The sequence below is a fragment of the Nematolebias whitei genome, chromosome 19, assembly GCF_014905685.2.
Source record: "Nematolebias whitei isolate Nwh7 chromosome 19, NemWhi1, whole genome shotgun sequence".
Classification (NCBI taxonomy): Eukaryota; Metazoa; Chordata; class Actinopteri; order Cyprinodontiformes; family Rivulidae; genus Nematolebias; species Nematolebias whitei.
This window is the reverse complement of record NC_056516.1, coordinates 10,056,311-10,075,053: the sequence shown is the minus strand read 5'-3', so window position 1 is coordinate 10,075,053 and position 18,743 is coordinate 10,056,311. Positions and strand designations below refer to the sequence as shown.

The 18,743-nt window shown below is 38.7% G+C and overlaps 1 protein-coding gene across 3 annotated transcripts in view; it reads left to right on the top strand.

The window, feature by feature from the left end:
- Positions 1-17,459, top strand: part of sgce (sarcoglycan, epsilon) — an 18,858-nt gene extending 1,399 nt beyond the window's left edge. Inside the window, exons 2-12 of one of the 3 annotated variants that reach the window (XM_037693270.1) lie at positions 5,524-5,646; positions 6,724-6,881; positions 9,671-9,743; positions 10,700-10,898; positions 13,238-13,400; positions 13,533-13,747; positions 14,189-14,215; positions 14,576-14,764; positions 15,001-15,044; positions 16,945-16,982; positions 17,125-17,459. In XM_037693270.1, the coding sequence (XP_037549198.1) occupies positions 5,524-5,646; positions 6,724-6,881; positions 9,671-9,743; positions 10,700-10,898; positions 13,238-13,400; positions 13,533-13,747; positions 14,189-14,215; positions 14,576-14,764; positions 15,001-15,044; positions 16,945-16,982; positions 17,125-17,175 (1,280 nt within the window). In that variant the 3' untranslated portion in view covers positions 17,176-17,459. The remainder of the gene's footprint in view (positions 1-5,523; positions 5,647-6,723; positions 6,882-9,670; positions 9,744-10,699; positions 10,899-13,237; positions 13,401-13,532; positions 13,748-14,188; positions 14,216-14,575; positions 14,765-15,000; positions 15,045-16,944; positions 16,983-17,124) is intronic. The other 2 variants (XM_037693271.1, XM_037693272.1) reach the window with 2 other exon arrangements.
- Positions 17,460-18,743: the final 1,284 nt, after the last annotated feature.

Genomic DNA, 18,743 nt, shown 5'->3' with positions numbered 1-18,743 from the left:
TTTGTGTTCTTTTTATGCATTTATGATTCAATGCAAGAAAATAAACAAATTTAAAAAGTAACAGATACTTGTAAACATTAGTTTATTTACATAATGATTTTAATCGCTGGATGTCCGACCCCCGAGCTGTTGGCTTTCAGAAACTGTGCCCCCCCCCCACCCCACCCCCACCCCAAGCAATTTTGTTGAACAGCCCTGATATAGACTGCTGTGGAGATGCTATTACCTTATAGCTCACCTGCTACAAAAGGATTTTGTACCTAATCAAGACTTCTTGGAAGTAAAACTATTTATGTTTTGATATGTTAGTGTTGGCATTTAATACACGTATGTTAAAATGTATGTAAAAGGTGAAACAGATGTTTTATAGGTCCCTAAAGTTAAATATATGGCTGTAGATATTCACTGGTTGTTAACAGGATACACAATCTTAAAGCAAAACAAATTCAATCAGAACTGAACCGGTGAAGGTGACATTAGGATGCTTGGCTATTAAAAAGCACTGCAGGGACCTAAATTTACCAGCAATGACAACTTTTAAAAAACGTTTCTTAAAATGGTGTTATATATATATATATATATATATATATATATATATATATATATATATATATATATAATTTTATTTTTTTAAATTTAAACCTTTATTTTACCAGGAAGAAATCCATTGAGATTTTTAATCTCTTTTACAAGGATGTCCTGGGCAATATGCAAATATAAATAAATACACTTACCCTACTATGAGAATTACACTGTTGTGAAATAACACATGACTTAAAGGGGTTTCTGAAAAATAGTCTTCTTTTATTTAAATATCTGTGGAAATATTAAATGGTAAATGGACTGTTCTTGTATAACACCTTTCTTTCTGATCAAGACACTCAAAGCTCTTTACAACACATTTACCCATTCATACAGCTCTCTACCAGATCTCTACAAACACTAATCAGAGCTTTATCACATTCATACACCAGTGGGACACACAGCAGAGACAATGAGTGGTTCAGTGTCTTGTCCAGAGGCACTTCAGCATGTGACTGCTGGTGGAATCGAACCCTCAACTCACCCAATGGAGGACGGCTCTAACCACTCAGCCACAGCCGCCCCATAATAGAAACAATTCTTAGTAGAAGTTTCAAAATGTCTGAAAACTTTTGAAGCAGTACAGAACTCCAGTATCATAAATGTGTAAATGTACTTGTGTGCTTAAAGAAGTGGATCAGGTGGGAGGGTGGTGCATTTGTTGACAATCTTCTGAATGACGCCCTTTGTTTCACGACTGCTTCTATTCACTGGTCCAATAGTTTACATTGTGCATGCCTATGATGCGACTCGCAGCCATTTACATGAGAGAAATGTCCAAATGGAGCAATCCGTGGCCTTGCAACAGAGAAGAGCCTTGTATAAAGATGGTGAGTGGGTTTTGTGCAGCGATGCACTTCATGTGTCTCCTCCCTCCTGTCATAACCCAGTGATACACTCAGCTGGTTCCCCATTAATACTAGCGTTATTGTTTTTAGTTTGCTGTCCCTCAGACTGAACCCACTTTCTGTCGCTGTATCAGCATTTAACTGCATCTTGTCTAAACCCTGCTCCTGAATGATGCAGATTTAATCCTAATTATGTGTAACAGAAGCATACAGTTTTTCTTCTATCTCCTTGACCATTGGCACCTACAGCACGTGTGTAAAACTTTAAATAATCCAAAACAGTTCCCTAAGTATTCAGGATAAATGAATAGTTTTACCTTCTGTGTTGCTCTGGAGTAGGGACTGAACTGGTTGCCTTGTGTCCACCGTTGTCCTTAAAGCCGTTGCCTTCTGCATGTTGCAACACCAGCTACTTTCACTTCCATGTCTGAGTTCAGATGAGTGAATTCAAGTTCATCACGGGCAGAACACCCGAGCCTGAGTCACAAACAGCGGCAATCCCTGCACTTTTCCAGCCGAGCATCAAAGAAGTTCCTCCTGACCTGGACAAAGGGCGCAGGAAGATGATTCAAGAGGACTAAGGACACCCTTTCCTTGTTGGTTCCTTGGTTAGCTAAAGATCCGTGTTAGAAGAAGCCTTTATTAAGGCTGCCTCATGGTCTTCTTGTCAACTCATCACTTCAGCTGGTCCAAGGTCAGCTCAGAAATGCATAAAATCTGGTTAACCATTTCCACCACACCCAAGACCTATTAGTAATCAACCAATTTATAAGGATGCCATTTAGGTCATTTTTGAAAACTGTATGTTTCTGGACAAGTTGATAATTATCAATTGTTAGGATAACGTGTATGTTTAGAACGTGTGTGTGGATGTGATTTTAAGGTTTATCCAGCAAGTCTTGTCTGTTATTTGACCAGAACTGAAGGCAGTGGGTTAGCCTGCAGCGGACAGTTTAGCATTAACTTCTAATTGGTGATGTATTGTACACTCTGAGCTTTGAGATTCATCACCTCAAGAAAGCTAAGCAGGGAGTCATCCGGTCACAAATAAGCAGATTTGGTGCTCTTAACAGATCTGTGACTTAGTCATCGATCTTTTCTTACACCTGCTCTCTAGATAAGTGATCACACACACAGAACAAAAGTACACTGTTGCAACCGGCAACAAAGCACAGCTGCCTGCCAGGTTGTAATGAGATGTGGGTGTTTCCACCTTCTGCACACCTCAAGCAGCCACCGAGTCAATGGAGATGCTTAAACAGTGAGTTAATGTGAATAATAATTTATGACGAACTGGGAGTCTTAGGAGGAAGAGGGCCGGCACCGAAGGAGGGGGCGTCTCAAAGAGACCATCTTAGCACCAACATAACTGGTTTGTTCCACTTTGGAGTAAGCTGTTAGGGGAAGAATCAGTTTTGTTGTGTGTTTCCTTGACTGATGAAGCCTTCTGGATGGAAGGTGAAACGTTTCAGCACAAAAAAAAGAAACTGTCCAGATGACCTGACTGAAAAATGTTGGCTCTAGGAACCACAAGTAAACCTTCAGTCTGAGAGCGAAGTGCTCTGTCAGGAAAATATGGAACAATAAGATCTGTAATATAAGATGGAACCAGGTTGTTGAGAGCTTTGTAGGTTATAAGTAAGATTTTGAATTCATTTCTGGATTTGACAGGGAGCCAATGGAGAGAAGCTAAAACTGGAGAGATATGATCTCTCCCAGTAACTCCAGTTAAGACTCTGGCAGCAGCATTTTGGATCAACTGAAGATGTTTTAAAGAAGTATTTGGACACCCAGATAATAAACCATTGCAATAGTCCAGTTTAGACGTGACAAATGCATGGACCAGTTTTTCTGCATCATTTTTAGATAAGATGTTTTTAGTTTTAGTGATATTACGCAGGTGGAAGAAGGAGGTTCTAGTAACGTTTTTAATGTGGAGGATAAAAGACATGTGCTGATCAAAAAGAACACCAAGAGTTTTAACATTAGTGCTGGAGGACAGATTAATGTCAGCTAAGGAGGGAGAAAGATACACACAACATACGACAGCAGTCCTAACAACTGTCAGCTGCATTGCTTTTAAATTATTTGTTGTTTAATGAAACGGCAAATGTGAGGCAAAGCTTATAACCCAAGAAGTTTATTTTTTAATTCCTATTAGATGATTAGTTTTAGCTGGCTACAATCTGCACTTGTCTTGCTCCTTAACTGGCACAACTTGAGTCGAGCATAGTAGCAAGTATTTGCCTTTGTTGTATCTGAAATGGTCCTTTGTGTTGCTGAAGCCCAAAGGGTTTGAGCCCAGAAACCCAAGTGCACACTCAGACTGAGGCTTTCGCTCAGGAACCGGTCTGCTGCGTCAAAATGAGGTTTTATTTTTGGTCTCACACTAATCTAGATCCTAATGTCATGGGTGCAGTCGTTGGAGCCAGAGGAGCCATTGTGTGGATTAGTCATGCTCAGGTGACTCCTTGAAAAGAAATGTGGTGGATATAAGCGCAGGTTGTTGAAGCGACACCACATTTAGTGGCTGCTAAATGCTATTGATTGTATCTCACGGGGACCGAGTCCTTGGGGATATCAGACATATGCCGTCTGTTGCTGGCTGACACCCAGTTTAACATAAACATGAGGTTGTCTTTGCTTTTTTCTCTTAGGTGGTTTTGACTGTAAACAATGAGTTAAAATCTTTTTTTGTGTCACATTTTTTAATATCCAGTCCTTTCTAGAGATTTCAAAAATATCAGCCAAACAGCAGTAACTATTGATAAAAAAAAAAACTTACTCTGTTCATTGGACTTTTTGATAATCAGTTCCTTTAATAAAAAAAAAAACCCTCACAATACAGAAACAGAGCAGTGCATTATACAGGAAAATTTATTTATTGTGCTTAGGGATGCACGATATTATCGGCTTGGTATCGGTATCGGCCGATATTAGCGATAAAGTTAAATATCGGACATCGGCCATTCCATCAAAACAACTCACCGATATGAAACGCTTCTGTTTTTTAAGTTCATTTTTAATTTAGGAAACTTGTCAAGTATATCTATTAATGCAATACTATTTATACACGTTTCACTTGTGAACAGGTTGAGTTTAGATTTGTGAAAATTCACAAATTTGCATCGTTCGAGTGTCGTTGTGTTAGAGAATAAATGTCATGAATAAATTAGACATTAAACATCATCCAAGTTTTCCAGCCCCATTTTTAACATCTGCATTTGGTGGCAGTCCAAAGTGACAAAGAGCATGTAGAATAATGTATTTTAGTTCCACAGCAGAGCTATGTATGTAGTGTCTGTAGGTAGGTCTATGGGGGGAAAGTATTGGAATCAGTTATCAGACAAATAAGATTAACATCGGCATATCGAATATCGGACAAAACTCCAATATCGTGCATCCCTAGTTGTGCTGGTTTGATGCTACTGAAAAGATTAAAAAGGAGGTAACAGTAGTGGAAAGCTGCAGTATTTTTCCAGCAGGAATGAACTAATACAGATCTCTCCCAGCTGTGCGTCATGAGTTGTGTGTCTACAGGCAAGAGTAGATCAAACCTGCTTTTTCTCCTCAGCTTTCACTTCTTAGCGCATATCCCCGGTCCCCCCTGCCACTTCCTCCCACTTTTCTTCTTCCTTTAACACTCAGTCTCCCGTGGTGATTAAAAATTGAGTTGCCACCCACTGTGGGAGAGTGAGACATGGGGAAAGGTGAGACATGTACAGGATTAGTGCAAGAGAAAGACACAAAACGAGTTGTGAAGTGTAAACGTCTGTTAAAAGATGCTGTTTTTTAGTGATTCCTGCTCTAATAAAGTCTAAGGTTTGTGTTAGAAGTGTAGTGGAGTTAAACCTTGTAAGAGGGAGGCAGGGGGAGGGTCTAAAAAAGCTCTGCACAGTCTGATTCACTTCTTACTGCTACTGTTCCGTAGCTTCCTCCGTCGCTTCCTCTTTCATATATGCAGTTCAAAATACAGACGAATGTATAAAAGAAGCATGCTTACATACTTCTGCTGACAAATAAAACACTCGGAGCATGAGATTTTCAGCTGTGAGGAACTAAAGCTGCCTGTTCTTTCAAATCTGTGTTTTAGTCATCACCATCGTGTCGAGGTCACATGCAGACCGTAATGTGTACCCGTCAGCAGGAGTGCTGTTTGTCCATGTTCTGGAGAGGGAGCACTTCAAGGGAGAGTTTCCACCTTACCCCAAATCAGGTACGACGTCGTCACATTAAAACGTTTATGCTTTGATGTTATGATTATCCATCCACCCATTATCTTTACCCACTGCTTCCTTTTTGGGTCGCGGGGGTCTCTGGCAGTGGTAGACAAAGTAATCAATTCTAACAAATTATATTTTCTAATATCAGTACACTGCTGTATTGTTTTGAGTGATTTTACAGAACCTTGTAACTCTGAAACCACCTGATCATGTATTGACATGTAGAACCACGTGCCTTAATAAAACCTGTAAACTACAAATAATACCGTCCCTCCATTTTACATGTTTGTGGAACGTCATGGAAATCCCAACAGATGATGCACATGTAGTCTTTTCCTCAGCTTCAGTATTCAGACACCGCATTGTTTGTGTGTAAAAGTGCATATGTAACACTGATAACTGAAGGTACTGTCATACTTAACATGGAAGCTGACAAAACAAGGAATGTTCTGCACAGATGAATCCAGCATCATCCCTGAACAACTGGTCAACTGCATTTAAGGAAAGAAAAACAGCAACAGTGGATTACAAAGCTGAGCCCACAGGAACAAGAAGCTTCCTAGAAATGTACTGGAGTGAAAGTCACAAGTTCCCAAAAACACAAATACTCAAGAAAGAGTAAAGATACTCAGGAAAATGTACTTCATTACTGTCCACCACTGGTCACTGGTGCCAATGGTGCCCATGTCCAGCCATCACTGTGGGAGAGGCGGGGGACACCTTGGACAGGTCTCCAGTCCATCACAGGGACACATAGAGACAATCAAACATTCTCACACCTATTTTTTTATATTTGATCACTTTACAAAAAACATTTGTCAAGTGATGTACCTGCACAGCATACTGTATATATATATATATATATATATATATATATATATATATATATATATGTGTGTGTGTGTGTGTGTGTGTGTGTGTGTGTATCCTATTTCACTAGAAGAATAAACTTTGCTGGCGTAGCCATCATGTCTGCATTTCAGCTAATAGGACTAAATGTTCCTTATTGAATTGAGGCTGACCTGCAACAAATCACTGCAGTGTTCCTTATTAAACTGCCTACTCTACAGGCGATGCCAGCGATGATCCAATCACTTTCAACACCAACCTGAGGGGCTACCCCGACCGGCCAGGCTGGCTGCGCTACATCCAGAGGACCCCTCACAGCGACGGGGTGCTTTACGGCTCTCCTACTGCAGAGCATGTTGGCAAGCCGACCATCATAGAGGTGTGTGGCCGGAACGGTTTTTGCTGCAACTTATTACTGTCAAAGATCTACAGGAAATGTTTCTTTATGTGCTGAAAACATTGAAACACTTTTGTAAAATAAGTTATCGTTTGATCATGTAACTGGTTATTTGCTACCATAAACGTAATGGTTTGAAAGGATTTCTCTGAGCTGCCGTCTCTGTTTTGAGTAGAAAAGTAGAACCATGTCGTGCACAGCGCTGTCAGACCTGACTTCCATCATGTGTTTGAAGCTGTTAAAGTCTCCTCATAAGCTACTGTTGAAAACCTTGTCTCAAAGGTTGAACATGTCCAGCAGAACTCAGGCCGCTGTATCAGGGGTGTCCAGAACTGTCACATGAAACGACTCGTGGGCCAGAAAAATCTGAATTTAAGAAAAGAAAAAAGTTTCAAAAGAGTTATTTCCCCCCTCATTTTTAGACTCTCAACAACTTGAACAATGTTTTGGAGAAAGGCTAAAAGTTTAGTTTAAATTATTGTAGATCCAGAACGTTAGGAGCCTCATAAACATGAACCTTTTTATTTATTTAAAGGTTTTAACTTATTAGAGTTTTGGGGTCTGTTATTTGTTTTCTTGTGCTTGGAAAGTTCATTTTTGTTTATTTTCAGGGATAAAAGCCTAAAATGAGTAACTGTTCATTAAAACAGGTGACACTTCAAATACCATGGCCCAAACGGGTCATCGAAGTTCTGAAAAACCTTCCAGATGACCGTCGTTAGATTCATGGAAGGTTTGAAGGGACACTGATAAAGTTGATCAACTATATATTGATGACACCACTTGATATTATTTTTAAAGTGTCCAGTTTCTCCCCATCGATTATTTCATGAACTGAAATTATTTTCTTTGAAAACACTTTTAGACAAGTTTTATGAATTATTATCCAAAATTCTACTTTATGACAGGTTTGTTGTAGGATAAAGGGATTAATTATAGCTAAATATTTGTACTGTACTTGATATCGCTCATTTTGAGAAGATTATATTAATCTGTTTTGCTGTTAAACCTAAAATTTTAAAAAGTATCTCCATTAAATCTAAAGGTCTACATCTGCATCAACCTCTTGAGCCTGTGGGTTGAAATTATACCATTCTTTAATTGCAGTCGGGGGCCGCACAAAATTACTCCAAGGGCCGCAAATGGCCCTCGGGCCATACTTTGGACACCCCTGCTCTATATGGTGCCACAGCTGGGTACAGAACCTGCAATGTGTAAATTTTGTAGCTCAGCCCAGACCCGGCACCAGAGGGCGGGCCGGCCATTCAGGTACCGACCCCCCCCCCCCCCACCCCCCCCATCCCAAGACAGATTATAACACCGTGTAAATAAATTGAACCTATGAAATGTATTGACTCAAGACAACCAGCAGAGGGTGCTGTAGGCGATTAAACTGGACTTCTAGAGGCGGTAAAGAAGACAATCTACTGTAATTACCGGACTGTGAGCTGCTTCTTTTTTCACACACTTTGATCCCTGCGGTTTATACAACGCTGCAGCTATTTATTTATTTTTTTACAGCCTAACTAGCTTCATGCCACCAAAACATTTAGCTTCATCACACCTGGGCGCTCACATAGCTGCCCAATACACGTCTCTCTTGAGGGGTGGGTCCTCGTGGCTCAATGAGACTACCTGTGTAAATAAAGGTAAAAAATAAAAATTGACCAATGAAATTACAGAGCGGGTCACAGTGGACCAATGAAACTTTGAATTACTGTAAATGAAACACACTCTCACTAAATTCTTCAGGTCAGTTATTTTGCACTTGATGAACACACCCTCCTCATGGAAAACACACAAAAAATGCAGATGATGCAGATTTCAAGTTAAAGGTGATTGATCTGGCTGTCGAAGAAGGAAATAGAGCTGCTAGGCATTTCCTGGGAGGCTACTGTATTCATTTATTTTTAACCAGCCTCGTTACAGTCACTGTTCAGAAGAAAACTTTTACTGTACGTATTTGTGTTTGTTACCGGTACATATTTAATTAAAAGTTTTAAAAATCTTTGTGCAAATATCTCCTGTTACAACATGGGCACCTGCGGCTTATAGACAAGCACGGCCTATACATGTACAAAATTTAAATTTATTTAGTGGGCGTGGCTTATATTCAGGTGTGCTCAATAGTCCAGAAATTATGGTAGTTTTCCAACCGCTAGTAATATCACCAGAAGAAGATGAAGAAGACACTTTAATAAGGTATGATAAGATAATATAAGGTAATATGCCCATCAGAAGGATTGCTTACTCAAGAATATGAAAATATGAACCTGTTCAATACATTTTACTACAGAGGCAGAAAATCAGATGTTTTTTTCAAGATGGATTTTCTATAGTTTTTTTTTTAAATTTGCATGTCAGGGTTGTTCAACAAAAGAGTGGAAATGTTAAAAATGTTCAGTATTTTTTAAAACATTTCACCTGTCTTCAGGAGTTCATGTACAGTTGCCTTCACGTTTCTGGTGTTAATGTGTTTCAAACACAAGGATTAATGTTAGTTTCTAAGATTTGTGCAAAAATCATTTACGCAAACTTGAGCACAATTTCTCAGCATTTTCTGGTGACTACATGTCACTGGTTAACTTATTTGTTTTGTATTAATAAACAACATATGGTTATTTCAGTTGCAAGTTTACGTAAACAACAATAATCCAGGTATACAGCACAACATTTTTCAGTCAGGTCATCTGGACAGGTTCTTTTTATTTTTTTGTGCTGCCATGTAAACTGCACTGATCTGAGTTTAAACTTTCCCCCCTGTGTTTCAGATTACTGCCTATAACAGACGCACGTTTGAGACGGCACGGCACAACCTGGTCATAAACATCATGGCCACAGAAGGTGAGGAACCAGCAGGACAGTGTCGAACAAACCACACCAAATCAATCCTGAAGGCACGATACGTGAACTGAGGAAGGGGCTTCTTTTTTTTTTTTTTTGTGCAGAAAATGATGCCTTAGTTTAGATAAGTTAATGTCTAAAAGAATTTAAAAAGCCACTGAATTAAAATCTTGAGAGTTAATCTCAGCACAGCTGTAATAGAAGCTGCTCTCATCATCATCAGCAGATGGAGTTTGCCTAGCTTTTTTTGTAAATTACAAGAGCTCAGAAAAACTTGGAAACTATTTTCACCACCTTTGAAAACTCTGCTCCCAGTGACGACGAGGTGACTCGAGCGCACGTTCTGGAAAATTAACTGAACTGACTTTTTGTTATTTAGTCACTCATTAGTCCCAAACTTTAACTTGGTTGCACCAAATCTCAGTCAGTTGTGTTTTAGACCAACACTGTAAAAGAAACTCTTAATTTGAAGTTTTGCACAATTTGTTTTATATTTCAAGTAAACCACGATAAATCAGTAGATTATGTTGTGTCATAAAACACAGGACTTCTATTAGCAGCCAGTTGTTCCTTTTGTCCCAGCAGTTACGCAGCACATCTGTGCATGTGGCTTGCTGAACAGATGTTGTACGTGCGTTACAATGTGAACAGAGTCGAGGGAAAGCTCAGCAGCTGTTTGCGTGACATCACTCTCCGAGCTGTGATGTCATCTGCCATCTGAACCAAGAGAGTACAAAATAACAACAACAAAAAGCTCAGCAGATACACCAGCACCTGCTGGAAAAACATCATGTGCCACTGCACTAACAACATGAGGGTAATAATGATGCCTTCAAGGCACAACTGCATTTCCCTTCCTGAGTTGATAGATTTTAATACACAGACGTACAGCTCGTCATCTTATGCTAGCGCCTTCTTAAAAAACAGTTTTGTCCTGGTTTTGTCTTTCTGGACAGAGTTTCCGCTCCCGTACCAAGCAGAGTTTTACATCAAAAACATGAATGTGGAGGAGATGTTGGCCAGCGAGGTGCTGGGGGACTTTCTTGGGGCTGTGAAGAACGTGTGGCAGCCGGAGAGGCTCAACGCCATCAACATTACCTCAGCGCTGGACCGTGGAGGCCGGGTGCCTCTGCCTATCAACAATCTGAAAGAGGGGTGAGGAGATGGACTGGGATCCCAGTTAAACACTTTATTAGCTCCAGTTACAGCTTACTCGTTTTTCCTCGTCTGTTTGAGCTACTTTTTGTGTTTCAAAAGCCACAGTCATGTTGAGATTTACTCAGTTGGTAAAACTCTTTTGAAGAAAGCCTCCCTGAGTTTCTCCACCTACCTTAATCAAACAAACTGTGTATCTTCTCAGCCCACTCTGCCCATCCTGACATTTTATCAGAGACAGCTCAATTCTGACGTTTTGCTTAGATCCGATTTTTTTGGGAGCTGATTCCCACTATATTTAAAATGCGACCGTCATCAGACTCCAGTCTGAACAGTGTAGCCCTGATGAGACCCACATGCGCAGAAGAAAACGCAGCACGCTGTGTTTGCAGAATATGGATGCTACACGTTAGCGTGTCTGCATCGATTCTGAAGTTGTTGTGCAATCAGAACCGATTAAACCGATGAAGTTATTATCTGCCATGATTGTTTGTTCCAGTGTTTACATTTAATCTAGCCTTCTGAAGCCTTGAAGCGCAGCCTCAGTATTTTGTGAACAGGAGCGACGTACTGAAGGTAGAAACAAACTCAAGTATCGATCCCATCACGTCAGTATCGATACGGTCCGACACTGATGCTAGTGATCGTACGTCAGTGAAGACTCTCAGTCAAGCAGGACGCCGGAAATCAAGGGACAAAAGACGAATCACCTGGACTTCTGTAGCTGAACGCAAATAAACTGAACTGAATTGAAACTGAATTGAATTGAAACATGCAGAGTTCCATGAGGTTGGTATCATTGAGTGAATGTTTATGAAGCATTCACTCTTGTGATCTATTTGTCTTCCGTATGTTTTTTTGCATCTTTCTCGTTCCATAATTTTTGTGCTACTTCAACTGTGGTAATCATATATCAAAATGATCAGTTCGTTCAGGAGAAGGGTGCTATGACTTTTGGTATTGGTGCAACTTTAGCTTTTTAAAATATTTAGCCTTTTCTGCCACTTTTTCCTCATAGAAAAATAAATGAGCTCATTTTCCATCCTTCATATCTTCAGCTCTGTTTACAACTGTTCACTGCTCCTTTCACATTTGGTTCTGCTTCAGCTTCTTTCAGCTTTTTTGTGCACATTTGAACTTGTTTTTTTCAGCTACTTTCAGCTGTTTTTTTCAGCTGTTTTGTGTTCCTTTCATATTCAATTCATCAATCAATCAATCAATATACTTTATTGATCCCAAAGGGAAATTTCATTTCAGTACATCCCGCCAAAGAGAACAACAGACATGGGAGACAAGATGTCTGAGGCTGCAGCCACAGAGAGCAGCGCCAGCTTTTTCATTAGATAAGGCGAGTGTGCTGGTGAAGATTCTCAGTCATCCAGGACATGATACATTCAAAAACGTTCAACACAAAAACAACTGGACTTCTCAGCCTTATAACCTGTATCTGTCACTCTCTTCTCGTTGAATTGAGAAAGCTCCTCGGATGAGGAGCGAAACGTCTTCTGTTACAAATAAAGTCCAGTTGTTTTTGTAGAGAACATTTTATGAATAAGGAGAGTGGAAAACATGAGGAAAGGAAAAAGGAGGTATAAAAAGATTTGTGGGCATTCCACTGATCCGTGTTATGAGCCCCCTCCAAGGTCGACTCCAACATGCTGGCGAGTCCTAGAAGCCGCAGGTGGCCTGCGATTCTCACAAATCACTTCCATCTTACGGTTTAGCTCGTAAATCAGCTGATTTTGAGTACTCGAAGCACAAACTAAACCTTCACACAGACTTGGCAGTTCTGTTATGGCAGAAACTGCTGCCGTCTTCTTCAAAAGCCGATAACATAGGGACCTGTCGATGCCAAAAAGCAGAAATCCTGCTCTCATGAATCCAATTATATAAACTCTTGGGCGTCCTCCTGAGACAGAAACAGCACGACACGTCAGCTCCTACACCCCCCACGGGTCCATGCTGTATCCTGCAGTGTGCGTCTCAGCAGGACATGAGGGCTCTCCAGGACCCTGTTGTTTTGTTGAAAATGTTTTGTCGATTGCATTGAAAGTCCAGCTCACCAGAGCCATGATAGTATCTTTTGTTTGGAAGGTGTGTACCAGGAGCTCCAAGACACAGACAGAAAGCAAAAAAGCACGAGGAACAGGAGAACAGAGGAGGGAGAGGAGAATGCGTCCGCCTTGAGCGAGAGCGCATGCTAAAGTTTAGCAGATAAAATGTTACAGCAGAACTCTCAGAGGAGCAGGGATGCTTTTATTACAAGCCTCTGTGTACACGTATAAGATGAGTCTCCATCCTGTTCTTCATCCCCTTCTCTTCATCTCCTCCCTCTCTAGTGTTTATGTGATGGTTGGTGCTGACGTTCCCTTCTCGTCTTGCCTGCGGGAGGTGGAGAACCCACATAACCAGCTGCGCTGCAGTCAGGAAATGGAGCCTGTCATCAGCTGTGACAAGAAGTTCCGAGCTCAGTTTCACATCGACTGGTGTAAGATCTCTCTGGTGAGGATGCTCTGACTCTGACCCAACAAATCAAGCTTTTAAATTGGACCTGAGCAGCCTGTAATTATTAGTTATTTCACTTGCTTTGTATGAGCTGCAAGCGTTCTGAAAGACGTTCCTCTCTCACTGTAGGTTGATATTAACAAAGTAGTCCCAGTATACATCACTCGTCCCGACCCGGGTACGGGAATCCTGCCAGATTTTGGTGAATACAACCCCCCCTCTGAGTTTCTGAAGAGCCGGGATTACTTTTCCGACTTCCTCATCACGCTGGCGGTTCCTGCTGCTGTGGCACTAGTCCTCTTCTTCATCCTTGGCTACACTATGTGCTGCAGACGGGAAGGGGTGTAAGTTTGCCTGATCTCGTTTATTTCTGCACTAATATTGCACCCGACAGCCCAATGAACCCGTCCTGCGTAGGAATAGGAAAATGAAATAAAGGAAATGACAGCAGAGACATTAGGAGCTGGATAATCAGACACCATTCAAAACCCAAACTTCAAAATCTGGAACTGCAGCTTTTCATTACCATCCATCCAGTGTGTCCATTTACATTCAGTTCTTCATTATGTTTGTCTTTTGTGTTGTTTTTATTACATTTTGAACCACGAAACTAAACGTCGTTCATCCCCATCCTTACATCGTTTTCAGGCTGGGAGAGAAGTGCCCCCTTTAACGCTCCACCCCATCCCCACCCGACTTTATGCAGCAGTTCATTCACCTGTGTGTAGATGTTGCTTTAATTATTAATATTAATATTTAATTCATTCATTTTGTTTTGCTTCTAGGGCAAAAAGAAACATGCAAACACCAGCGTAAGTGTTTTATCTCTCCTGTGTTTTTTGTTTATTTGTTTATTTTCTGGGTCGATTTTCGTTCTCTTTTATGTTGACGACTCTTTTCTTTCCATTCATATGCTCATATGTTTGTTGACATTCATTCATTCATTCATTGGGCTGCTGATAAATTTAATGACCAGCTTAACAGGAATAAAGAGCTTTGTACATGAATAAATGTGGAAGATGAACTCCCTAAATGAAACGGATCAAACAAGCAGCAGTAGGACAGATGTGTTCATAATGGGCATGCTCAGATAAAATGCAGACCTCACGTGTTCAGATCAGTTTCTGCTGGAAAATGCTTCAGCACCAACTCACGTCTTCTCCATCCTCCAGCATCCAGCTGGTGCATCACAGCTCTATCCAGAAATCCACCAAGGAGCTGAGGAGCATGTCCAAGAACCGCGAGATCTCCTGGCCTCTCTCCACCCTGCCCGTCTTCAACCCAGTCAGCGGGGAGGTGGTGCCGCCCATCCACCCCGACAACTACGAGACCACCAGCATGCCTCTTATGCAGACACAGGCGTGAGTAAAACATTTTATTTTTTATGGGATCAAACAGCAAAGCTCAGTCTCGTTAATCACTGATGAGAGGTTTAGAACGGTCTTTGTTGTTCATATGATCCAAAACAAAACGACTTCCCGCCATGTTGTTTTCTACAGAAGTGAGCTTCAGAACTGATAATAAATAATTAATATTTTTAAAAGTACTAGATATTTGTGTTTTTTGTTCCCACTGTAACCGTCGTCCACTGTTTCAGGAATCTGCAAAACCAGATAACAATTCCACAACAAAGGCCAACAGGTTAGTGTTTGTTATTTGATTTAATTTTAGTACACGTGTCAGTCGATGTGAAACAAACATGCATGACAGAATCTGCATGCTGTTCATCCTGCTGTTTATTTTATTTACCTACTTTTAATTTGACTCAGAAAAGCATGTTTGCAGGTGCAAGTTTATTACCAGCACAATGAAATGACACTATTTACCAGGCTGACAACCTGATCACACAATAATTTTATAAAAGAAAAGATGTTTAGAAGCTTGGCTGTTTGGCTCACAAGCTGTTCCTTCTGCATTCGTTTAAGCAAGGTAAGCTTCCAGACTAGGAGCTGAAAAGTCTAAAACAAATAAATAAATAAAAGCTGGACTATCCGTAAACACTTTTCCTTGACTTTGTTTGAAAATATTGAGGTTTAGGAAATATGGCTGGAATTTGGTCATATTTAGAAAAGAGCAACATTACTGATGTTCTGTAGTTCTGCAGAAATGAAACTACAGTTTATCTAAAAATATTCAGTAGAACATCCTGATTCATGCTCAGCAATCAATAATCCAGGTAGAAAAATGATTAAGTCAGGTCCTCTGGACGGATAAAAAAAAAATTATTAAATAAAATTATTAATAATAAAAACAAACAAATAAATAATAAAAACAACCACAGAAAAACAAATAAATAAATAAAATTATTAATAACAAAAACAAACAAATAAATATTAAAAACAACAGAAAAACAAATAAATAAAAATATTAATAATAAAAACAAATAAAAACAACAGAAAAACAAACAAATAATAAAAAACAACAACATATAAACGAAAAACTATTGATAATAAAACAAACTTAATAATGAACAAACAACAGAAACATAAATAAACAAATAAAACTATTAATAATATAAACAAATAAATAAAAACAACAGAAAAACAAATAAAAAAATAAAAAAACACAACAGAAAACAAATATATAAATAAAAGTATTAATAATAAAAACAAATAAATAATAAACTACAGAAAAATAAATAAATAAAACTATTAATAATGAAACAAATAAAAACAACATATAAACTAATAAATTAAATTATTAATAATAAAACAAACAAATAATAAAAACAACAGAAAAATAAATTCATAAAACTATCATTAATAAAAAACACATTAAAAAAGCAACAGAAAAACAAATAAAATTAATAATGAAAACAAATAAATAAAAACAAAATATAAACAAACAAATAAATAAATTTAATAAAAACAAATAATAAAAAACAACAACAGAAAACAAATACATAAAATAATTAATAATAAAACAAATAAAAAAACTACAGAAAAACAAATAAATTAATTAATAATAAAATAAATATAACAGATAAACAAAAATATAAAGACAACAACAGAAAAGCAAATAAATAAAATTAATAAAAACAACAAAAGTAAAACAAATAAATAAAAAATAAACAAAAAATATATATATATATATATTTTTTAATCCGGACCAGACTTAAATTAGGTATTCAGCTAATATCAATTATGATAATTAAGTTGACTTTTTTGTCATTTTGTCAACATTTTTGTCATCACTATAGGAATTTTTTTTTTTTTTTACTTAAAGTGACTTCTGTAAATGGATAAAAAGTGTGGGGTGGGGGTCAACAAAATTAATTATGTCGAGTGCAGCTTTAGCCTCGTACATTGAGTTAATTTAAGACAGCATCACTTTGAGAGTTGCGGCACAAAGAATAATAATTGGTAATCTTTCATAAAATTGGTTGTTTCTGTTTAAGGAGCATGAGTTCCTATTATTTTCCTCAGAATCTGTAGGGGAAGAACAACAAACTGTTTTCTGTGTGCGCGCGCCCTCTGGTGGCCAAAGCAATCAACTGCACGATGCACTAACAACCTGCTTTTTCTGTTCAATGCTAACAAAGGAGATAATTATGTCATGTCGACATTTCGAAGACTGGAGGTAGGTGCAGCAGTATGTTCGTGTTTAGAGGATCCAAATATGATTCTTTACCACGTCCGGCTTTTTTCAACAAATCTCTTCTTTTAAACAGAGCATTAAAATTAAGTTGCAGCCGTTTACTCTTATCCTTCATTTACTGCAGGTAAATGGTATTCCTGAGGAAAGAAAGGTGGCTGAAGCTCTAAATTTATGACCAGAAGCACCAGAGTCGAGCACCATCTTCCAACCGTCTGTGTTTTCTAACATCTGTGCCAATCTGCATGTCTCACGAGTAAGGTTTTATCATTCATATGCACTTAAACCTTTATTAGTGAGAATATAAGAGAACAAGGTAATTATTATAATTTTGGAATATTTGTGTACGTTTAAAAAAAAAAAAGATTATTTTTACTTGCTTTGCACAATGGACCTAAAGTGAAAGAGTGTCATGTTTTATGTAATGTGCCATACAATAACAATAAAATCTTTTTAAAGCTATATTATACCTGCTTTCTTTTTAATTAACATTCAAGACAATGTCAGATTTTCTTGTAAAAAAAATAAAATAATGGAAAAGCCCAGATCATTCTTTGGAAGTATTTTAACAATGTACAACAGAATAAAGGCATTTATAAATATGAATACAGAGCCACACTTTGTAAGACATCACAAAAAAACATGTAAATTATTCCAAGAGAACAAGGATATATGTTGCTTTTACACAACCAAAGCGATCGCTTCAGGTCCAAATTACTGATCAGAACAAATCAGTAAACTACGTCCAAGGTCAAACAGCAACATGGAAGTTTATCTACACAGTGAGCTGAGCACGAGAAATGACAAGTCTGTGTCATCGTCTCCAAGAAACAAGAGGAAACTCATAAATAAATGATTTACGCCACAATGTTTTACTACCCGAACGGTAGAGTCAAATTTTATAAGCAACACAGTTTTATTATACAATATTTTTATTGTTTTGTATCAGCAAAAACGTCCTTGACAAAATATCTGGTTTACACAGTAAAAATGTGCCAAACCAAACCGTGTTAAACACCACGCTCCACCTCAGAGATGGAAAAAAAAACTTTAAAATGCAGGTGTCAAAATAAAAGTGCTCTCCTGAATGTCCCAGTATAAACGGAGACGTTGTCCACTTGGCAAAAGAACAAAAATAACTGTTTTATCTTAAAATTACAATAAATCCTCTCGGCTCATTCAGTGCATTACCAAGTTTTAAACCGACGTGGCTCTACTGCAAAGTGCCTAAACATGGAAGATTGAGCGCAGCTACCTGAAGATGTACCGATCAGCATGAGGGGGTAAAATAAAAAGGAAGGTATTCATAAAACCAGTCCCTTCCCCAGTGCTCAACGTTTCACCAGCTGGGTGGACATTTAGCTGTTCCTCCTTCAGTATGTGCAACACGGAGCATTTCCCACCAAAAATACGAGGCGTGTTTGAACTGAACGGGTGACGCTGTACAAAATACAGTTTTCATTCTATCATACAAATATATATAAATTTATATATATTTACATACGTACAACAAAGGGTGCCGCTAACGAGAGAGACTAGACGAACAGGCTCGAGCCCATCGGAGACTCTGGCTACAAAACGAACTATGCAACTTCTTCACAAACAGCAGTTATGGATGCAAACGGTACAAAACAAAGCCCCAAACTGTATAAAATATACGCTTAATTTAAATCATTAAATACTGTACACGTCGTGTCATTTCAGAGCGCCAGCAGGTGACCGCAGAGCCTTTCTTTCTGCAGGGCA